The following is a 22,376-nucleotide window of genomic DNA, read 5'->3' as shown; positions in this document are numbered from 1 at the left end:
AATGAAAGAAAACTGGTTGGGCACGGTGGCTTATGCCTGTAATCCCAGCACTTTGGGAGGCCAAGGCAGGCAGATCACTTGAGGTCAGGGTTCGAGACCAGTCTGGCCAACATGGTGAAACCCTGTGTCTACTAAAAATACAAAAAATTAGCTGGGCGTGGTGGCGCATGCCTGTAATCCCAGCCAGGCTGAGGCAGGAGAATCGCTTGAACCTGGAAGGTGGAGGTTGCTGTGAGCCGAGATCATGCCACCATACCCCAGTCTGGGTGGCAGAGTGAGAATCTGTCTCAAAAAAATAAAAATTAAAAATTAAAAGTTTTTAAAAAAAGAAAACAATTTATTAGAAACTATGACCTTCATCGTCTTTTCTGTGCCTATTCTCCACTGACTTCTGAGGGGGCTCTTAGAGTTTCACCCAGGAGAATATGTCCTTGGGTTACATGGTTGCAGAAACAAATGACTTGGTATTGATAGTCTTTATAGAAAGAGAAATCAAAGTGCTGCAGTTAACACTGGCCAGGGCACTTGAATGCAAAGCAAAAGTGACAAAAGGGACTGAGGTTGCAATACAGGAAGTACACTACTGTGTCAGTAATTAAAGGTGGTGGCCTTGATTTCTCAGAGGGAGAGGAATCAGCTTTGAAGATACTTGTCACAGACACTAAAAAATCCAACCATCTAGGGCATTGTATCTGCTGACTCTGTGCTGAGAGGTAGACCTGGAACCCCAATTCCAGGTCCCTGTGTGTTGAAAAAAGTCAACCAACATTCTGACCCTGCCCTGATTAGTTTGAATTTGGTGGCCTGGAAAACCCCATTGATTTCACTGTCTGATTTCTGAAGTCAGTTGAAAGAGAAACTTAATAGCAAGAACCTAAAAGAAAATATAAAGTTAGCACCTTCTAAGAATAACTTCTTGGTCTCAAATTGGTGTCTATACCTAGTCAGCGCCATTAATAGTCATCCCCATGGATGGGGGAAGGTAGGTAGCATTGTCGGCATGGGGCTTTATAACTTTTACTCTTTAAGTTTTGCCTGCTTGCCAGAGATGTTGCTTCATTTATTGCTGTTGCTTTCAAACAGAGTTGCCTTTTATTTTCCTCTTGCCATGGAAACTGAAATAAATAAAGAGAAGCATGGTTTCTGAATGTTCTCCAGCTTTAGATGCATTATAGTTTTCAAGATCAGTCAATAAGCATTTTTCTGCCCAATTACCTGTGAGAAGATGTATCTATTGGGAATAAAAAAAAAGAGATAAATATAAAAATATATATAAATATAAAATATATATTTATATTTATAAAGTGGATGAGAGGCTGCCTGGTGGGTATCATGTACATTGCTCCAGTAAAGGATACACTCAAGGCCTTGACTTCACCACAATGCAATACATGAATGTAGCAAACTGCACTTGCAATCCATGAATATATACAAATAAAAATAATTAAATTTAAAATCCAGATTTAAAATCCTCTCCTATTTAAAATCCTCCAGTATAGCTGGGCATGGTGGCTCATGCCTGTAGTCCCAGCTACTTGGGAGGCTGAGGTGGAAGGATGGCTTGAGCCCAAGAGGTGGAGGGTTGCAGTGAGCCAAGATTGTGCCACTGCACTCCAGCCTGTATGACAGAGACCCTGTCTCCAAAAAATAAAAATAAATAAAAATCCTCCAGTAGCTTCCCACTGCCTTGTCCAAACTCCTTAACCTAACAGGGCTTTGCATCCTTTATTATCCTTCTAGAATCCTTCCTACCACCCCATTCTTACGCTGTACTTTAAGCTCCAGTAATCCCGAACCTGCATAGATTCCCCTACCTCAGTTCCTCACCTCTTACCTAGATCAAGTTTATTTCTCCACTTGCTTCTATTAATCAGTTGGCTTAGCCAGCATTTCCAGCACAGCTGAAACACACCCACACACTTTTAACTAGATGACAGCTGCTCACTGAAAAGCAGGTAATCAAAAAATATTTGTTAATAAGTAGAACACACACAAAAAAGCAAGTCCTGTATTTTTTAAAGTTTTATTTTAGTATTTTATTTCCTAGGATCCTTACTGCTTTTAAAGTAGTCTAAGTTAGTGCCAATAATTGCCATTTTAAATGGCAGGTTCTCTGCAACAACAAAATCATTTAACAACCATCAAACTTTTTTTTTTTTTTTGAGATGGAGTCTCGCTCTGATGCCGAGGCTGGGGTTCACTGGTGCGATCTTGGCTCACTGCAACCTCTCCCTCCCAGGTTCAAGCAATTCTCCTGCCTCAGCCTCCCGAGTAGCTGGGACTACAAGCGTGTACCACCATGCCCAGCTAATTTTGTATTTTAGTAGAGATGGGGTTTCACCATGTTGGCCAGGCTGGTCTCGAACTCCTGACCTCAGGTGTTCCACCTGCCTCAGCCTCCCAAAGTGCTGGGATTATAGGCATGAGACACCGTGCTTGGCCTGTCAAACTTTCAGGTCAATGCAGCAAAGAATATTAAAAATTTGGAAAAAGTGCTTACAGGAGCCAGGTGCTTATGCCTGTAATCCCAGCACTTTGGGAGGCCAAGGTCAACACAGTCTTGCGAAGTAGATCTGGCAGTTATTCAAATAAGGAAAGCAGCCTAGATATCCATCTGCCCCCCCCCCTTACAGATGCCAAGTTGCTGGGATTTTTGTTTTTTAAGGTTAAATTCAATAGATTATTTATTAAGAATATAAGTGAAACTCAACTTGATGCCTTACTGAACTATCCTTAGAGCCTACACACACTATTATGTTTATCTCTGTTTTTTCTAAACTTACATCTCTTTCTAGAGTGGCTGTTGAGCCAACTCTGTGGGAGAACTGAGGCAGGTAACTGACCCCATTTGAGGGTCGTCTGAGGTAGAAGAGGTGACTGAGACAGATGTTCAATGGCTTCTGTAATTTAAGCAGCACAGAGCCCATTCCTGACTAGCTCATGTTTTTCCCACTGTTACAGAATTTTGTTCTGAAAAACATATTTTCCCCAATTCTTCATTCTTCTATAAGAAATCAGGTATAATACCTGCTCCTGTTTGGGAGCAACTTAAGGAGTCTGCTCCTTCAACGCCCCCACAAAATTTTGCAAAGATTGTACAAATGATCCAATAAGGGAATATTTCTCAAATTTTAGTATGCACCAGAACCACCTGGCAGAGTAGCCGGAAATATTTATTGGTAGGCCCCACCCCAGAATTTCTTATTCAGTAGGGGAGAAGTGGAGATTTGAGGCTTTAAATTTCCAGCAAATTCCCAGATGATGCTGAAGCTGATATGGGGACTTCATTTTGAGAATCTTAATTTGGGAACCACAGCAATAAGGGAGTCTGTAACACTGACTTCATTAATTTTGCTCTTTAGCAAATATTTAGTGGCTTCTATGTGTGAGACAGACTATTCAGACTTTGGTCTTTAGGCTCCCAGACTTCATGAAATATAGGGAAAACAAACAGACAGTCAGGAACTGTAACAAAAGGCAGTATTGGAAAATCACAGGTGAATGATCAAGCGCTGAAACTTCAAATCTTAAAAGGAAGGGAGTCCAAGCAGGGATGCTGACCTCTCCTCCCTCCTGGAATGCCTAGAATAAATGGCATCTAAACTGAACCTCAAAAGAATGATCCTGACACATGAAATGATTCCCAGAAGAAACCAAGAGGGCAGGGTGTCAAGGGTGCAAAAATGCAGGGCAGGTTTAAGGAATCACTTCTGTGGGTAGAGGTGTGGCAGGAGCTGGAGCTGGGACTGGAGTCAAATCCCAGCAAAGATGAATCCCAGACATTTTTGCATGGAGCACTCTTCTCAGGGCCCAGCTGTGGGAAGACTGTGACAACTGCATGGGGACACTTTGGGAAGCCATGCAAAGAGACTAAAGCAGAGGAAGCAGCAGTGAGGCTGTGCACAGATCCCTTTTCCCAAGAATGAGGAGTAAGGAGAGGTGATGACATGGAACCATCATCCAGAAAGCTTTCTCAGCAGCCAGGGAGATTTTAGGCTCACTCTCCTAAGAAAAGTGCTATCTTTTCCTCAAAAGGAGTTATCTATCACCCTCCTTTTCTATATAACTAGCCTCCAAGAATACTTTTCATGTTCTTAAAAGATTTAAGATAAATTGGTATTCCCTTGACTGTCAATATTCCTAATGCAACAAAAACTGAGAGCAGCCCATGTCCAGAAATCTGCGCAGCTCCCTTAACACATTAATGTTCCATGCCAGCAATATGTATTCACGTCATCTGGGTGCCATCATCCACACTAACCCACACTTTGTGGTACTATGCTAAGAGCATCAAATTTGGAGTCAGAAAACCTGAATTCTGGAAAGCTAGCCTCATGCAGATGGATAATAATCCAATGATCTATTTCTTTATCTACAAAAAGTACGAGAATAGCTACTCTTGCCGGGCGTGGTGGCTCACGCCTATAATCCCAGCACTTTGGGAGTCCGAGGCGGGTGGATCACAAGCTCAGGAGTTTGAGACCAGCCTGGCCAATATAGTGAAACCCCATCTCTACTAAAAAAACAAAAATTAGCTGGGTGTGGTAGCAGGCGCCTGTAATCCCAGCTACTCAGGAGGCTGAGGCAGGAGAATTGCTTGAATCCAGGAGGCAGAGGTTGCAGTGAGTTGAGATCACGCCACTGCACTCCAGCCTGGGCGACAGAGTGAGAATCCATCTCAAAACAAACAAACAAACAAACAAAAAACAAAAACAAACAAACAAAAAAAATCTACCCTCGCAGGATTATTACAACAAGTAAACACATTTATCTAGAATTTACTAAGTACTAGATTCCATACTGTGTACTGTGAATAATCTCATTTAATTAATTAAGCAAGATGATCTATATCAAAGTTAAGTGCTATAGACATTAACAATTATTATTACTACACCATTCAAAAGGGATTGTAATTCACAAAACTGTAGGAAACTTAAATTTTGAGCTGACAGTCTGGTAAACTGGTAAAAGGAATTTTTATTTCTTTTGGGGGAGGACATCCAACCAAGTTGTCTGGGTTTATAAAACTACAGTATTGGCAGGTATCCAGACCAAAAGCCAATCTTTTAAGCTTTCATCAGACCCCAAAATGTTCTTATATAAATCCGGTCTCCTCTTATTCCCCCCCTCCCCACAAATAACCATATGTCATTAATTCTTTTCAGTGTCACAATGGGAAATACTCAAAGGATATTACTTTGAATTTAAGAACTTAAAAGCAAATTTTCTTCATGACAAATGGTTGTAAATCCAGCAATCTTCTTTCTCTCGGTTTAAGAAAGTAAGACAAACATTTAGGTAGCATAACAACCTGGATTTACTAAAAACTTAAGAATAAATTTTCTTCATGATTCAGAGGTACAAAATCAGCACTTTACTTTTTCTAAGAGTTAAGAAATTTAAAAAATTAAGAAATTCAACAAGACAACTCTCAATATGTAATAAACTTGGCAGTAACGCATTTCACGGCCTGAAATTCTTGAATCTCTATGTCCCAAGGAAGACAGAGCCCTTCATACCTCTCCTGGTACAAACGCATTGAGCCAGAATAGTTAAGAGAATGCACCTTCTCCAGAAAGATTAGATGCTGAATGTCAGGGTCTGGCTGCAAAGCAGGCAGAAAAAGTTCATTTTGATGCTTTTTTAACTAGATCCTGTCTTCATTACAACCTCACAGCCAGAGCCAATAGAATCAGTCCTCCAGGGGGCAGGTAGGCAGGAGAGGGAACCAGGTTAGGGTGGACATTTCACCTTGTCACTCTTCCATTTAAAAGAAAAAAAATACATGAATATGAACATCTAGAAGTCTGAAAGGAGAAAGTTACAGAACAACAGTGTGCAGCCTAAACTCAACAATGTCTGTGATCTTGGACAAGTTATTTGCCTCTATCTTCTCACCTCTAAAACTTCACAGGTATGTTATAAAGACCAGACAAAATATAATATAGAAAGCTCTTACTGGTACATGGTAAGCACTCAACAAAATCTTTTCTCCCCACTAACTGTAACAAGAAATAAGAAACTTTATGGAATGATTGGAATGCAGGTATAGTCTTCAAAAACGGTAAGCATTTCGGCCGGGCGTGGTGGCTCATGCCTGTAATCCCAGCACTTTGGGAGGCCAAGACGGGCAGATCATGAGGTCAGAAGATCGAGACCATCCTAGCTAACACGGTGAAACCCCATCTCTACTAAAAATATAAAAAATTAGCTGGGCGTGGTGGCGGGCGCCTGTGGTTCCAGCTACTTGGGAGGCTGAGGCAGGAGAATGGCGTGAACCCGGTAGGCGGAGCTTGCAGTGAGCCGAGATCCTGCCACTGCACTCCAGCCTGGGCGAAAGAGCGAGACTCTGTCTCAAAAAAATAAAAATAAAAATAAAAAAGTAAGCATTTCTAGGCCAGGTGCACTGGCTCACACCTGTGATCCCAGCATTTTGGGAGGCCAGGGCAGACCAATCACTTTAGCTCATGAGTTCAAGACCAGTTTGGGCAACATGGTGAAACCCTGTGTCTACAAAAAAAAAATAAAAATAAAAAAAATAAGGTAAGCATTTCTATTGATGAAATGGAAGAGTAGGGCATTTGAGGCAAAACGTAGAAGATAAGCGTGAAACCCAGGGATGGGTTTTATAAAGAGCTGTAGGCCTGCCTACTAGGTTTGAATGGAATATGTTAGAGTAAGAAGTAAGTGAAGTGGAGTCATTTTAGGGAGAATCTTTGAAGGCCAAGCTAGAGTCTAGAATTTCATTTACACAATGGGCACAAGCAACTGTTTCTGAGGGGGAAAGTTGCATGATGGGTGTTCTCTCACGAGGAGTTAAGCTGCCTGATGTCAAGTGGAGAGATGGATATCATGAACCTGCACCTCTGTTACTACACAGTTCTCTAAATATGGGAGGTTGGGTTTTGTTGTATTTCAACATTCCTCTTTTATTTAATAGAGAAAAAAATACAACTTTATACAATACATGAACTGATCCTGAGGAATGTGAAAACTTAATTTTGCAGGTGAAAATCTGAAAAAGAGAAAGAGGAAGGGGTGTATGTGTGTGTTGGTGGGGAATGCTAAAGCCATGAGAGGTTGAAGGGCTTGTCTTCTTATGCCAGGAGCCTTCGTGTGATAAAGCCATCGCTCTCGTATCTCGATGAGTTTTTTTTTTTTTAACACACTTATTTACTGACCCACAAATCTCTACAAACTATAAATCTCTATAAACCATAAATCTCTATAAACTATAAATTTATGACCATCCTTTTTATTTTAAACTGTATATAACTATTTATATTTACATATAAATATATAACTATATATTTATTTTAAACTATAGATTTATGTCTCTATAAATTTATAAACTATAAATCTCTACAAACTATTTTACCTAAATAGACCAGACTCATTTTAATATCATATTCTCCTTAGCTAGAACTCCAAATCTCATTCTATGGTACACCTCCTGAAATTTTTAGGACCCAGTGTGAAAAGTAACTTGAAACCAGCCAAAATGCAGAAACAACTCCAGAAAAATCATAGCACTATCAGGCACAGACAATACATACATAAATTCATATCAGAGGCATTGAAAACCCCCAATACAGGACTGGCAAGGTAGCTCACACCTATAATCCCAACAATTTGGGAAGTGAAGGTGGGAGGATTCTTTGAGGCTAGGAGTTCAACCTAGCCTGAGCAACATGATGAGACTCTGTCTCTACAAAAAATTTAAAAATTAGCCAGAAATGGTATAGTCCCAGCTACTTGGGAGGCTGAGGTGGGAGGACAGCTTGAGCCAGGACTTCAAGGCTGCGGTGAGTCGTGATTCTGCCACTGCACTCTAGCCTGGGCAACAGAGGGAGACCCTGTTTCTTAAAACAAAAACAAAAAACCCAATACAGTTTCAGAGGAGCATTTTGCCAATATTTAGAGATTATGTGCTAGGAAAGATTATACCCAGAAGCGTAAAAAAGGCACCCTTGCAGCAATGTACAAAATTAAATCAGCGGATAGAAATTATGTGTTATCAAAAATATGTGATAATCAGAACTACAAATACCAAACAAAATACAAAACCAGGAATGGGAATTAAAGAAAGGTTTTGTGTGTGTGTGTGTTTTATCAAAATTCTCCTAGGGTTGTTTAAAATGCAATCGGTCCATTTGTTCTGAAGGATGCTGACAAATGTGTAATTCTCCTGAGGTCCACCATACTTGAAAGTTAATTCACCCTTTCTCAATTCCTCAGCATGGGTGGTTTTCTGTTACAGAAATACCAACACTAAACTTGTGCAACTCCTAAACCACAATATTTAAAAATAAGAAAGTCACTGGAGCTAAATTAGGAGACAAGGGTCCCACTAAAAAAAATTATTTTTAAAGCTACCACACAAAACACGAAGTTTACCCCTTTCAAAGGGATTTCCTTGGGAAAAAGCGTATGAGATAAAATATCGGGGCACATGGCGATTTTTTTTAAATTTAAACTTTACGTTGTCCAGAGAGGACAGTTAAGACATTTCCTGTGTGTAGGCTCCACCCTTCTCAGCGAGCAGTTTTACAACCTTCCTCAGCCCTTTCAGAATAACAGTCTTTTGTTATGGGTGGGCCTAGGGGTGCACTCCTCCCTCACACCTTCTTCTATTTTCTCCTAGTTTTGCATTTTTTCTGAGACTACCAGGCGTGGGCTGGCGGTGGAGTGGTGCTGGGCTTTCGGCTGATGATCCCGGTGGGTGCTTTCCCCCTAGGCGGGATGACACAATGAAGCAGGGAGTCCGGGCCAGGGGAAGAGGAGGAGCACGCAGTGAATTCTCCGACCCGAAAACCCAGAGGGCCCCTCACACAGACTTAGATAATGAACGCCCCCCATCCCAACTTCTCTATTCACTACTTGCAAGCGCCCCCAGCTTAAGTTTTGAAAAAAGCAAATTTGACTGCCGAAGAGTTCAAGAGAAATGAACCGAAGAGACACAGAGCCGTTCCCCAGAGCGAAGGGAGCTTCCTCTGAGCTAACTGCCAGAGGAATGCGGCACAGCCCAGCGAATGTTTAAAATCACGTCCTGTTCTGCCTCTTGTTTTCCAGAAAAGTGTCATTACTGTCAACTATTTCACAAGACAAATAAACCAATGAATGAAATACATCCTCCCCCCGTTCCCAGTGAAAACATTCTAGGGCTGAGCGGCTTGCTTCCTTCCTCCTCCTCACAGGAACCACATTTGCAGCACTGAGAAGAGTTAAAATAAGAAACACACAGCCCTCGAATACTACTTTTTTACAGTGCGAGAGCCATTCCCAGCCTACTACTGACTCCAACGACTTCCAAACGGAAGGAGTTCTGTTTTCAGTTAACAACCTTTTTTCACGTATAAGCTCTGAGACACTGCTGGCCAGGGCCTGCTGGCTGGGCAGGGACAGCTGAGGGCTGCAGGGGCCGCAGGGAAAACAAACAGCACACTGGTGCACACACAGGCTCCTGCTCTCCCTAAAAATATGTTCAGTAAAATATTGGACTCATTCAATTATTTAAGCCTTAAACAGACTCCAAGAAACCTGTAACTGATTCAACTAATCCAACCCATAGCATTGAAATGACAATAACTGGCTTTCATTAGAAATTACATAGCCCACTAAATGGGAAGGGTCTCCCCAACACATCAGAAAAATTAAAATTAAGCTTCTGAATAAAAAAACTAATTTACCGAAGGCTTAGGAACAAAAAGACCACTCCCTCCTCCCCCTTGCTATTGTTCTACAGGACTGGGTCTGAGCAGTGCACTTTACACCTTTAAAGCTTCCCAGAGGTAAGAGGCTGGGGGCTGGGAGCCAGAGGCGACCCGGAATCAAATACCTGCATACTAATAAGTCTATAAGTACTGATCTACTGGAATGTGAAGTTAGCTAAAAGTAAAGAAAATGTGTGTGCAGCATATATCTGACAACCTAGAAAGCCGAAAGGGTGCTGGAGAGAGAGGGACTCCAAATGGTGGCTCTTCTGGAGAGAAGTATGAGCAACTGCCTTCCCTAAGTCGTGAATGGGGTGCCCGCAGCCAACCACAGGGTCTGGGGCCGAGCTGTGAAGCCGCCCGTGTTCATTAGGGTCACGTACCATATGGCACAAATAAAGCTTCCAAGAACCCCCGTTGGCACGGCCCTAGGACAGGCCCGGCCTTTGGGAGGGGGCTTACCTTGCAGCTGCTTGAATCTGCCTTCCAGCTGGTTGTAGTTGTAAGGCACCTGCCCCGTGTACGCCGGCGACAGTGGCCCGGAGATGCTAGACGTCCTCTGCAATTCCATTATGCCCAGCGTAACGCCCCGGCGGACTGCGCCCTGGAAATCCCGCTCCAGACCCCTCCCACTCCCATCCAACACGCAGCAGCCTCCGCAGCGCTCGGATCCTTAGGCGAACCCCATTCCGGTCTGCAAGTCCAGCAGGGTGATCTGATAGGAAGTTCGCTGCAGAAGAGTCCACCTTAGCCCGGCGAGGAGTTACCACACAGGCATCTAATTTCTTGGTGCTTTCCCTCCTTCCGTAGCCCTTGCCTGGAAGCTCGAAATAAATTACTGAGACGGAGGAAGAAGCAGAGAGGAGGCGCAGGTTCTACTAAAGAATTCTTAAATATGGCCAATCCTAAGCGTGCCACGGTTGCCTAGCCCGGGAGCTCGCGGGCGCAGCGCGCACACCTCCTCCCGGCTGCCCGCGGCGGCCGCCGGTTTGTAATTTTATCAGGAGCCACTCGCCGTGTGCTCGGCGGTGATGTCACCTGATTAGCATAACAGCATTGTAGGAGAAACGCAGGCTGTACCACGAGGAGGGGCGCGGGGGAGCCTGGCCGACCCGTGGCCCCTTGCCGGTCCTGCACGGTCCGTGGTCGCCCCAGCCGCCCGGCAGCCGCCGACTCAGGGCCGTGCCATAGACTCGTCGCCGGTCCGAGCCTTGGTGGTGCCTTCCCACACAGAGCTGCTGGAATTACAATCTTTTGTTGAGCCTCATGTAACGGAAAAGTCTCCGATTACTATCACTTGAAAAGGCGAGCGTGCCCGCCGGACGGCCGGGAGAGTGAGGAGCCCCGAGGGTCCCACGCCCGCGCGGTTCATTCACTCTCCAGCGTCTGCGGAGGTAACGCGGCCCGCACCTGGGCGCGCGCGACGGCCCCAGTGCGCTGGCGCCAACCACGCGGCGGCGGCCCGGCGCGCCACCGGGAAGAAGTCAGACAAAGTCACTCTCAGGGCGCTGTGCAGGGCCACAGACAGGGGAGGTGTTAAGTTCGGGCTCAGTGAAGAATCTNCTTATTTACTGACCCACAAATCTCTACAAACTATAAATCTCTATAAACCATAAATCTCTATAAACTATAAATTTATGACCATCCTTTTTATTTTAAACTGTATATAACTATTTATATTTACATATAAATATATAACTATATATTTATTTTAAACTATAGATTTATGTCTCTATAAATTTATAAACTATAAATCTCTACAAACTATTTTACCTAAATAGACCAGACTCATTTTAATATCATATTCTCCTTAGCTAGAACTCCAAATCTCATTCTATGGTACACCTCCTGAAATTTTAGGACCCAGTGTGAAAAGTAACTTGAAACCAGCCAAAATGCAGAAACAACTCCAGAAAATCATAGCACTATCAGGCACAGACAATACATACATAAATTCATATCAGAGGCATTGAAAACCCCAATACAGGACTGGCAAGGTAGCTCACACCTATAATCCCAACAATTTGGGAAGTGAAGGTGGGAGGATTCTTTGAGGCTAGGAGTTCAACCTAGCCTGAGCAACATGATGAGACTCTGTCTCTACAAAAAATTTAAAATTAGCCAGAAATGGTATAGTCCCAGCTACTTGGGAGGCTGAGGTGGGAGGACAGCTTGAGCCAGGACTTCAAGGCTGCGGTGAGTCGTGATTCTGCCACTGCACTCTAGCCTGGGCAACAGAGGGAGACCCTGTTTCTTAAAACAAAACAAAAAACCCAATACAGTTTCAGAGGAGCATTTTGCCAATATTTAGAGATTATGTGCTAGGAAAGATTATACCCAGAAGCGTAAAAAAGGCACCCTTGCAGCAATGTACAAAATTAAATCAGCGGATAGAAATTATGTGTTATCAAAATATGTGATAATCAGAACTACAAATACCAAACAAAATACAAAACCAGGAATGGGAATTAAAGAAAGGTTTTGTGTGTGTGTGTGTTTTATCAAAATTCTCCTAGGGTTGTTTAAAATGCAATCGGTCCATTTGTTCTGAAGGATGCTGACAAATGTGTAATTCTCCTGAGGTCCACCATACTTGAAAGTTAATTCACCCTTTCTCAATTCCTCAGCATGGGTGGTTTTCTGTTACAGAAATACCAACACTAAACTTGTGCAACTCCTAAACCACAATATTTAAAATAAGAAAGTCACTGGAGCTAAATTAGGAGACAAGGGTCCCACTAAAAAAAATTATTTTAAAGCTACCACACAAAACACGAAGTTTACCCCTTTCAAAGGGATTTCCTTGGGAAAAGCGTATGAGATAAAATATCGGGGCACATGGCGATTTTTTTTAAATTTAAACTTTACGTTGTCCAGAGAGGACAGTTAAGACATTTCCTGTGTGTAGGCTCCACCCTTCTCAGCGAGCAGTTTTACAACCTTCCTCAGCCCTTTCAGAATAACAGTCTTTTGTTATGGGTGGGCCTAGGGGTGCACTCCTCCCTCACACCTTCTTCTATTTTCTCCTAGTTTTGCATTTTTTCTGAGACTACCAGGCGTGGGCTGGCGGTGGAGTGGTGCTGGGCTTTCGGCTGATGATCCCGGTGGGTGCTTTCCCCTAGGCGGGATGACACAATGAAGCAGGGAGTCCGGGCCAGGGGAAGAGGAGGAGCACGCAGTGAATTCTCCGACCCGAAAACCCAGAGGGCCCCTCACACAGACTTAGATAATGAACGCCCCCCATCCCAACTTCTCTATTCACTACTTGCAAGCGCCCCAGCTTAAGTTTTGAAAAAAGCAAATTTGACTGCCGAAGAGTTCAAGAGAAATGAACCGAAGAGACACAGAGCCGTTCCCCAGAGCGAAGGGAGCTTCCTCTGAGCTAACTGCCAGAGGAATGCGGCACAGCCCAGCGAATGTTTAAAATCACGTCCTGTTCTGCCTCTTGTTTTCCAGAAAAGTGTCATTACTGTCAACTATTTCACAAGACAAATAAACCAATGAATGAAATACATCCTCCCCCCGTTCCCAGTGAAAACATTCTAGGGCTGAGCGGCTTGCTTCCTTCCTCCTCCTCACAGGAACCACATTTGCAGCACTGAGAAGAGTTAAAATAAGAAACACACAGCCCTCGAATACTACTTTTTTACAGTGCGAGAGCCATTCCCAGCCTACTACTGACTCCAACGACTTCCAAACGGAAGGAGTTCTGTTTTCAGTTAACAACCTTTTTTCACGTATAAGCTCTGAGACACTGCTGGCCAGGGCCTGCTGGCTGGGCAGGGACAGCTGAGGGCTGCAGGGGCCGCAGGGAAAACAAACAGCACACTGGTGCACACACAGGCTCCTGCTCTCCCTAAAATATGTTCAGTAAAATATTGGACTCATTCAATTATTTAAGCCTTAAACAGACTCCAAGAAACCTGTAACTGATTCAACTAATCCAACCCATAGCATTGAAATGACAATAACTGGCTTTCATTAGAAATTACATAGCCCACTAAATGGGAAGGGTCTCCCCAACACATCAGAAAATTAAAATTAAGCTTCTGAATAAAAAAACTAATTTACCGAAGGCTTAGGAACAAAAGACCACTCCCTCCTCCCCTTGCTATTGTTCTACAGGACTGGGTCTGAGCAGTGCACTTTACACCTTTAAAGCTTCCCAGAGGTAAGAGGCTGGGGCTGGGAGCCAGAGGCGACCCGGAATCAAATACCTGCATACTAATAAGTCTATAAGTACTGATCTACTGGAATGTGAAGTTAGCTAAAAGTAAAGAAAATGTGTGTGCAGCATATATCTGACAACCTAGAAAGCCGAAAGGGTGCTGGAGAGAGAGGGACTCCAAATGGTGGCTCTTCTGGAGAGAAGTATGAGCAACTGCCTTCCCTAAGTCGTGAATGGGGTGCCCGCAGCCAACCACAGGGTCTGGGGCCGAGCTGTGAAGCCGCCCGTGTTCATTAGGGTCACGTACCATATGGCACAAATAAAGCTTCCAAGAACCCCGTTGGCACGGCCCTAGGACAGGCCCGGCCTTTGGGAGGGGCTTACCTTGCAGCTGCTTGAATCTGCCTTCCAGCTGGTTGTAGTTGTAAGGCACCTGCCCCGTGTACGCCGGCGACAGTGGCCCGGAGATGCTAGACGTCCTCTGCAATTCCATTATGCCCAGCGTAACGCCCCGGCGGACTGCGCCCTGGAAATCCCGCTCCAGACCCCTCCCACTCCCATCCAACACGCAGCAGCCTCCGCAGCGCTCGGATCCTTAGGCGAACCCCATTCCGGTCTGCAAGTCCAGCAGGGTGATCTGATAGGAAGTTCGCTGCAGAAGAGTCCACCTTAGCCCGGCGAGGAGTTACCACACAGGCATCTAATTTCTTGGTGCTTTCCCTCCTTCCGTAGCCCTTGCCTGGAAGCTCGAAATAAATTACTGAGACGGAGGAAGAAGCAGAGAGGAGGCGCAGGTTCTACTAAAGAATTCTTAAATATGGCCAATCCTAAGCGTGCCACGGTTGCCTAGCCCGGGAGCTCGCGGGCGCAGCGCGCACACCTCCTCCCGGCTGCCCGCGGCGGCCGCCGGTTTGTAATTTTATCAGGAGCCACTCGCCGTGTGCTCGGCGGTGATGTCACCTGATTAGCATAACAGCATTGTAGGAGAAACGCAGGCTGTACCACGAGGAGGGGCGCGGGGAGCCTGGCCGACCCGTGGCCCCTTGCCGGTCCTGCACGGTCCGTGGTCGCCCCAGCCGCCCGGCAGCCGCCGACTCAGGGCCGTGCCATAGACTCGTCGCCGGTCCGAGCCTTGGTGGTGCCTTCCCACACAGAGCTGCTGGAATTACAATCTTTTGTTGAGCCTCATGTAACGGAAAAGTCTCCGATTACTATCACTTGAAAAGGCGAGCGTGCCCGCCGGACGGCCGGGAGAGTGAGGAGCCCCGAGGGTCCCACGCCCGCGCGGTTCATTCACTCTCCAGCGTCTGCGGAGGTAACGCGGCCCGCACCTGGGCGCGCGCGACGGCCCCAGTGCGCTGGCGCCAACCACGCGGCGGCGGCCCGGCGCGCCACCGGGAAGAAGTCAGACAAAGTCACTCTCAGGGCGCTGTGCAGGGCCACAGACAGGGGAGGTGTTAAGTTCGGGCTCAGTGAAGAATCTCGACTGACTTACGCTGCCATCAGGGGATATTAAGGCGGTGGTTTCCTGGAATAACACGGGCCTATGATAGGAATTCGACGCAAGGAAGATTTATGGGAACACCGATTTGCAAGGCATTGTGGGAAAAAGGTACACAGGTAAACACGGCCGAGATCCCTGACCTGGAGTTGTTTATGATCCGGTGGGGAGATGAGGGAACCGAAACTACCCTCAAATTCCTACTCTGATTTGTAAAACAAGGCCTCTAAACTTGTGGTCCTCCAAAATTTTAAATCTCTCCTTCCCAGCTTCTTCTCCCACCAATCTCAACCAAAAATGAAATCTTCTACGTAGAAAAGAGAATAATCAAAATGTATTCTCGGAAAATCATTTGACTCTAGTTCTCCCCCCTCTCTCCACCCTCCTGTCCCCCTTTTTCCTCACTACCTAAACAGGCACACAACAAATTACACTTTTGGCATTTCCAGTTTGGAGCCCTGCAGCAATACTCACTGAAGAAGGTAATTTCATTCCTCAGGGATTCCAATCTGCAGTAAAGAGGTGGGCCCCCACCCCAGGTTCACCTCAGTCTCCAGGGCACTTGTAATTGAAGTAACTGCATCCTGTCCAGGCTTAGAGTTAAAACAAACCCAGAGTCTAGCTAACTGTTCAACGCTGAACAACCCCCAACTCCTTCCAGCCACATAACTAGGTTTTTAATACTTCCACATGTCAGCCTTTGGCTTTTGAAAGCCAGGCCCAACCTGGAGGAGAAGACAAGATTTCTTATCATCTAAGATGTAGAACATATTTTCAAGCCCCTAAGTGCTGCCAATTCACAATGCTGATGGGAGGCTAGGCAGGGCATTACAAAACACTTGGTCTTGGAAAAAGCACTTGACTAGGATTCCCAAGACCTGAGTTTCCAGTCCTGGCCAAGCCTCTTCATTACCCTATGACCTTAGAAGAAACCCTGGATTCTTTCTAAACCTCAGCTGTCAGACTGAGTAATAATTAATGCCCACCTCCACAGGGTCACTGAGGAGATGATGTGGAAATGTTCTAAAAATTATCATACTTTCAAAATTAAGAATATATTCTTAAAATGCACCCCTCCTTGCATNACCTCAGCTGTCAGACTGAGTAATAATTAATGCCCACCTCCACAGGGTCACTGAGGAGATGATGTGGAAATGTTCTAAAAATTATCATACTTTCAAAATTAAGAATATATTCTTAAAAATGCACCCCTCCTTGCATCCCCCACCCACCCACACATACACACCCCCCCTACATCAAGACTACAAAAGAAGTTAAATTGGGAACCGTCTCAATGAAGATCTTTTTAACAAGCTCTTCTTCACAACTAAGTATACTGGTGAAATGGTAAGTCTCTAAGTGTCCAGCTTTGGCACTGAAAATGAGATTACAAAGTGCTTTGCCAAATTATAACGTTTTATTTTTAATCTTTGGGCCACTTAATGAAGAAAGGGAGTCACCACTCATTATCTCCCTTTCAGCTCCCTCTAGTATGGGGTAGTACATGAAATACTTTTTAATTAACCAGGTTGCACATAATATGATGGCAGTGGAGCTGGGACGAGTGTAGCCACATTCAATCCTGCAAAGTCAACACTGAATGAACCAGGCAGAGTGAACACATGCAAGTATTAGAAAGATTTGGACACTGGGGAAGGGTTTAATAACCCCACATTTAATAACCCTATAGGGATCAGAGGTAAGAAATGGAAATCCATTTGGTGTGTTGGGACCAGGGAAGAATAGGACAGATCCCTGATGGCCCATCTGACCACCTCCAGTTCAGCAGTGGGGAGGAGGTAAAGGAAGGCCAGAGGTATTCATTCTTTATTTCTTCAGTGTTTACTGCTCTGTATTTACAGTATTTAATGTATGCAAGGAACACTGCTGGGTGTTTTAGAGGATTCAAAAATGACCAGGAGTGTTGCTAGCCAAAGGAAATGGGACAAATGTGCAAACAGTAAAGTACCAAAAGAATACAGTAAGGGCCAGGGGAGGGCAGCTGTAAGAATTCAGAGGACGAGGAGGACACATCTGCCTTTTGGAGGAAGGCAGGTGGGAAGAACTCTAGGAGGGACTGGCATTTTGATCAGACCTTGAAACATATCAACAGGCTGGAACAAGGGAGAAGCCTCCTCTTAAGCAGCACAGTAAAAGCATGGACGCCCAGGAAACAGCACGAGCAAGTGCTGCAGTTTGGCTGGAGGATAAGGAACCGTCAGGCTGGGAGGAAAGCCCCAAAAAGCAAGTTAGAACTAAGCTTGGTCTAGAGCCACTGGAGACTTTTGAGCCAAGGGAGTAGAGGGTGTGGGCTGGACTCTAGAGATGATTAATCTGGAAGTGGTATGTAAGAATGGGCAGAAAGGAGAGGAAATGAAGGCAGCAAGGTCAACTGGGTGGTTAGTGCAATAGTCCAGGTCAAAGGAGCAATCAAATGAAAAAGAATGGGCTGACATAAAAGTTAATCCAAAGGACTTTGGTAACTAACTGTATGTGGGAGGATCAAAGGAAAGGGACAAAGAAGACTCTCGGGGTTTCAGAGCTGGCTAGAGCGGTGCAGGGGACAATTGCACATTTCCTTCTAGGCAGGTGGAATCTGAGTTATCTGCACTACCACTGGGTGACATGTCTAGCTGGAGCAGTCAGGGATGTGGAACTAGAGCTCAAAACTGAAGATACAGTCCTGAGTGCAGAGGTTGGAGTTGAGATAGTTGTGGGTTAAATCTAGGAAAGGAGGTAAGAGGCAAGGGGCTAAGCATGGAGCCCTGGGGAAGGCTTGGGTCTGGGAGGAAGAAGAAAAACCAGTGGAGATGCCAGGAAGTTGCAGAATGAAAATCTAAGGAGAGAGACTCAAAGAGGAAAGAGGGTAGATGGTCTTGAGTGCTGCAAAACAAACAAACAAAGAAATAAAACTTAGAGAAAAGGCATTCAGTGTGCCAATTAGTTGGTCAATTGGGTTAATAAAAGCAAAGGCTAGGTTACAGGGAGTTAGAAAATGAGGAGAAAGGAGGAGGAGGAGGAGGAAGAAGCTATGAAGATGAGACTAGTGAATGAGGTTTATCAGACTCAGGGGAAGATGTTCCAAGGCAGGGCCCAACTGAGCATGTCCTCTGTGCGCAGGTTTCAGCCCTAAGTTGGCACAGGTAGGAAAAGGTCAGTGGGAAAATGGCTCAAAGATATGGATGGAACAAATCAAGTGCTGTGGTCTGGTGGAAAGACTCAAGTCCAGAGTCAGGGACTCAGGCTTACCCTAATTTCTGAGTGCCAAGCTATGTAATCTTGAGCATGTTTCTCATGTTCCCTGGGCCTCTCAATCTTTGTCCACAAACCAAACAGTTTGGAATCTATGGTCATAAAAAATTCCTTCTGGAATTTCTAGTATTAAATGTATTAGTGATTTGGGTTCACCCTTAGGTTCCAGTTCTAACTGCAGTCCCAGAAATCATCAATCTCCACATAAACTGAAAGGCCATATTAACCAGAACCATCACACTTGGTAGCTTACAGAATGCTTCCATATACATTTTCTCAAGTGACTAACCCTGTGAGGCAGGTGTGGTCTCCAGTTTGCAACCAAGGTTGAGGTTCACAGAAATACAGTGCCTTGCCCAGGGCCCCAGCTGCTGTACCACGTGTACAGCCAACGTGTACAGCCACATGTACAGGTCCATGTCTACCCCAGCACAGCCAACACATGGACCCCAGATCCACCAAGTCGGTGTGCTCCCCATCTCCCCACCTCTGCTGTTTCTCCTATATGCTCAGAGTATATCCAGCTTACTATGGGTTTCTAAGCTTTTCTGAAAAATCACATAATAAGTGGTATCACAATTAACCTTAAACCTAAGCAGGCCTCTACACGAACCTCTACAACATTTAGTTTTGAGTCAGGATTAGGCACATGCTCTGCTAGTTCACACAGAGCTTGCTGCTTACAGGGTTCTGTGGTTCTGAGTGGGCTTTATTAGGTCTTGTTTGGTTTTGCTCCTCTTCTCATACTTGGTGGACCTGTACACTAAGATTCTGTATGACTTAGCATGTGGCAAGGTAAGATTAAGCCTCTGTTTGTTCTAAGAGGCTTTATACAGTCTTGATGGGAAAGATGGATGCTTTTCCTGCATTACAGCAAGCTTGAGTGGGTAAAACTTTAGATGTTCATTTCCTGAACATCCAGACACTATCAAGACTCAGTATGTCTGGGAGAGGATGTCCAAAATGTCAAAATGTGATGGGATTTGTTCACATTCAACCTTGGGATTTGAAAAACCAATCCAAGAGCTGGGAAAGAAGCGATGGGAACAGGGACAGACAGAAAACAACAAAGTTTCACACAGGATGTGTTTTGCCAAATTCTCTGCTGCTTTCTACTGCCATCTCCACAACTGTCTTTCATTCTTCATCGGTGTCAAATCCCTTGGGATTGGATGACTACAGCCAGTTAATTACTCCTAAGCATTTCTTTATAGGAAACCAAAACAATGCTAAAATAATCCTCTTCCATTAGCATGGCCAGATAGAAAAGCGGCTCCAAACCATGCCACTGCATTTATGCTGCACTAGGCACTGGTTTATATTATGTTTCTGTCTCATCTCTCTAATTCTCTTTCTGTCTTACCTCTCTGGCCCACCCACTCCCTTCCTAGGAACCGCTTGCCCACCTCTCCCACTCTTGAATCCTTAACTGAGATCATTCTTTTCTTTCCACTAACGCCCAAAAAGCCTCCCACTCTCTCACTACTAGTTGCCACCTTCTTTTCTCCCTAAAACCTGCCTCTGTTAAAAACCTAGCCCTGTTTCAATGGAAATTTCCCCACTTACCAGAAAACTCAACCAACTAACCAAGCATACCACTATGAAATCCAGCAAAAAACAAGAGACAGAAGAAATTATATGAAATCTCCTTTTCCCCGCAAAAGAACAATTTTCAAAAGCCCTACTGGCATAGCACATTTGACACTGGTATTTCTATGCCATTGCTACCTGCCTGCCACCTCTTTAGAACGTCTCCTTTTTCCCCAATGGCACCTCCCACTCAAGGCCCATGGCCTGGGCAGCTGGAAGCAGTCGGGAGCACTTCCCCTCCCCTCACAACTCACACTATTCTTAGAAAACCATGGGTGAGACCACTTCTCAACTTAAGAGTACCACCCATGTGAGCATCTGAATCAGGGCTTGGACATGTGAAGCTACAGGAGAAAAGGTGGTTAAAAACAGACCTGGGGCCGGGCATGGTGGCTCACGCCTGTAATCCCAGCACTTTGGGAGGCTGAGGCAGGCAGATCATGAGGTCAGGAGTTGGAGACCATCCTGACCAACATGGTGAAACCCAGTCTCTATTGAAAATACAAAAATTAGCTGGGTGTGGTGGCGTGTGCCTGTAATCCCAGCTACTTAGGAGGCTGAGGCAGGAGAATCGCTTGAACCAGGGAGGTTGAGGTTGCACTGAGCTGAGATCGCACCACTGCACTCCAGCCTGGGTGACAGAGCGAGACTCCGTCTCCAAAAAAAAAAGCAGACCTGGGACCTACGAAGCTGGCTCTGCTACATTTTAATCTTGGTTCTCTGTGCCTGAAAAGTTGGGATGCCAATAATGGGACCAACCTCATAGAGCTGTTTTATAAATTAAGAGAGATAAATGTCTACAAAGATACTATTATAGTACAGTCCTCATGGCTACAATTGCTAGGCTTTAAACTCCTCGTAGGAGAAATTTCAGAAATTAATTCTGTCTCACTTTTGGCCATCTCTTACTTCACCAAGGAAGCTATCAGCTGCACAATGTTGCAGGTTTCATGTGGAATCACAGACCTTAGGCTGGGAACACAAGACCAAGGCTGGGCACCACCCCTCTGGATTTTTGGAGAGGGGCGTTTCTCAGTGGCAGGACCAATCCTCCCTCTGGGATGTACTGACACACTCCATTCCTTTCTCTTTAACTCAGCCCATTATGCACTGGGAAAGGCATACTCAGAATCACATTTTATAGCAGTGACACCTCAGAGATAACCAGAACACAACACTTACTATGAAACAAGTTACAGAAGTCCTATATTTTAGAAAAGCCAATGTTTATTTATTATCAGATTTGATACTTCAGGACTCAAAATAAGTAGGAAAAAAAAGAGAGGACGAAAGGTATTTTTCTATCCATAGCAATTACTATCTCTGTTCCGTGAAGGATATGGATGGTTCTTTATCCCTCTCTTTATACCTGTCCCCTATTTCCCCCCACACCCATAAAACCATCTAAGTATACAGCCGAATCTGAAATAGCAGGGCAAAGCTGGTTTCCATTTATATCCTTTCCGTTTCTTGCCTAACTGGTCATATCAGACCTGAATAAAAAACACCTGAGATCACTGCTGAGCAGGAGAAAAACGGCAAGTTACACTGGAAACAAGCACCCAAGGTCCTGGGGAAGGAATGTAGTTTATTGAATCTTCTACCCCAGCCAAACCTTTCTGCATTCTTATCGTGTCTGTTATCTACACATGCAAAGCTTCCCTGCACAGACAAAAGAATGCCCTGGTCCAGAGGCCCCGGCTTTGGCAAACAGGTGTTGCTATGCCTGTGAATGTAACAGTAGCCAGAGCCAGGGCTGGGCTCCTCTGCTGCAGGTAGAGTGGTTTAAAGGAAAATAACATCTAAGGAATGCAGTTGGGGCCAGGCCTGCTCTAGCCCAGAGTTCTTGGTTCTGCTTTTCACCTCCAACATCGAGGGAAACAGTTGACACACACAGGTGTTCACAGCCATCAAGCCAGAGTTTTATGACAGTGATATGGGGCAGTAAGAAGATACTGTTCCCTGGGTAGCAGAGCTCACGGGAAAGAAATGGGTAAGGAATAAAGACAAATCTATTCTTTGTGAAAACAGAACTCTGGGCCCTGCCCTCAAGTATATTCACACCCATATTACCTTTTCCAGGAGCTGTGAAGAGAAAATGTGAAAAGGGCAGGTAGGACAGGCACCTGGAGAAGGAAGGAGAAAAGAGAAA

At 44.9% G+C, this 22,376-nt stretch overlaps 1 protein-coding gene across 5 annotated transcripts in view; it reads right to left on the bottom strand.

Annotated features, from left to right (window-relative positions):
* Window positions 1-22,376, bottom strand: part of SPTBN1 (spectrin beta, non-erythrocytic 1) — a 217,350-nt gene that overhangs the window by 102,242 nt on the left and 92,732 nt on the right. The window contains exon 1 of one of the 5 annotated variants that reach the window (XM_017859017.1): window positions 10,176-11,264. The exons of 3 other annotated variants lie outside the window; for them this stretch is intronic. In XM_017859017.1, coding sequence (XP_017714506.1) covers window positions 10,176-10,284 — 109 coding nt within the window. In that variant the 5' untranslated portion in view covers window positions 10,285-11,264. Of the gene's footprint in view, window positions 1-10,175; window positions 11,265-22,376 lie in introns of those variants that run through there. One more of the 5 variants, XM_017859018.1, reaches the window with a different exon arrangement.

Source organism: Rhinopithecus bieti, unplaced genomic scaffold (assembly GCF_001698545.2).
Source record: "Rhinopithecus bieti isolate Rb0 unplaced genomic scaffold, ASM169854v2 scaffold_47995, whole genome shotgun sequence".
Lineage (NCBI taxonomy): Eukaryota > Metazoa > Chordata > Mammalia > Primates > Cercopithecidae > Rhinopithecus > Rhinopithecus bieti.
This window is presented reverse-complemented; position numbering and strand designations above follow the sequence as displayed.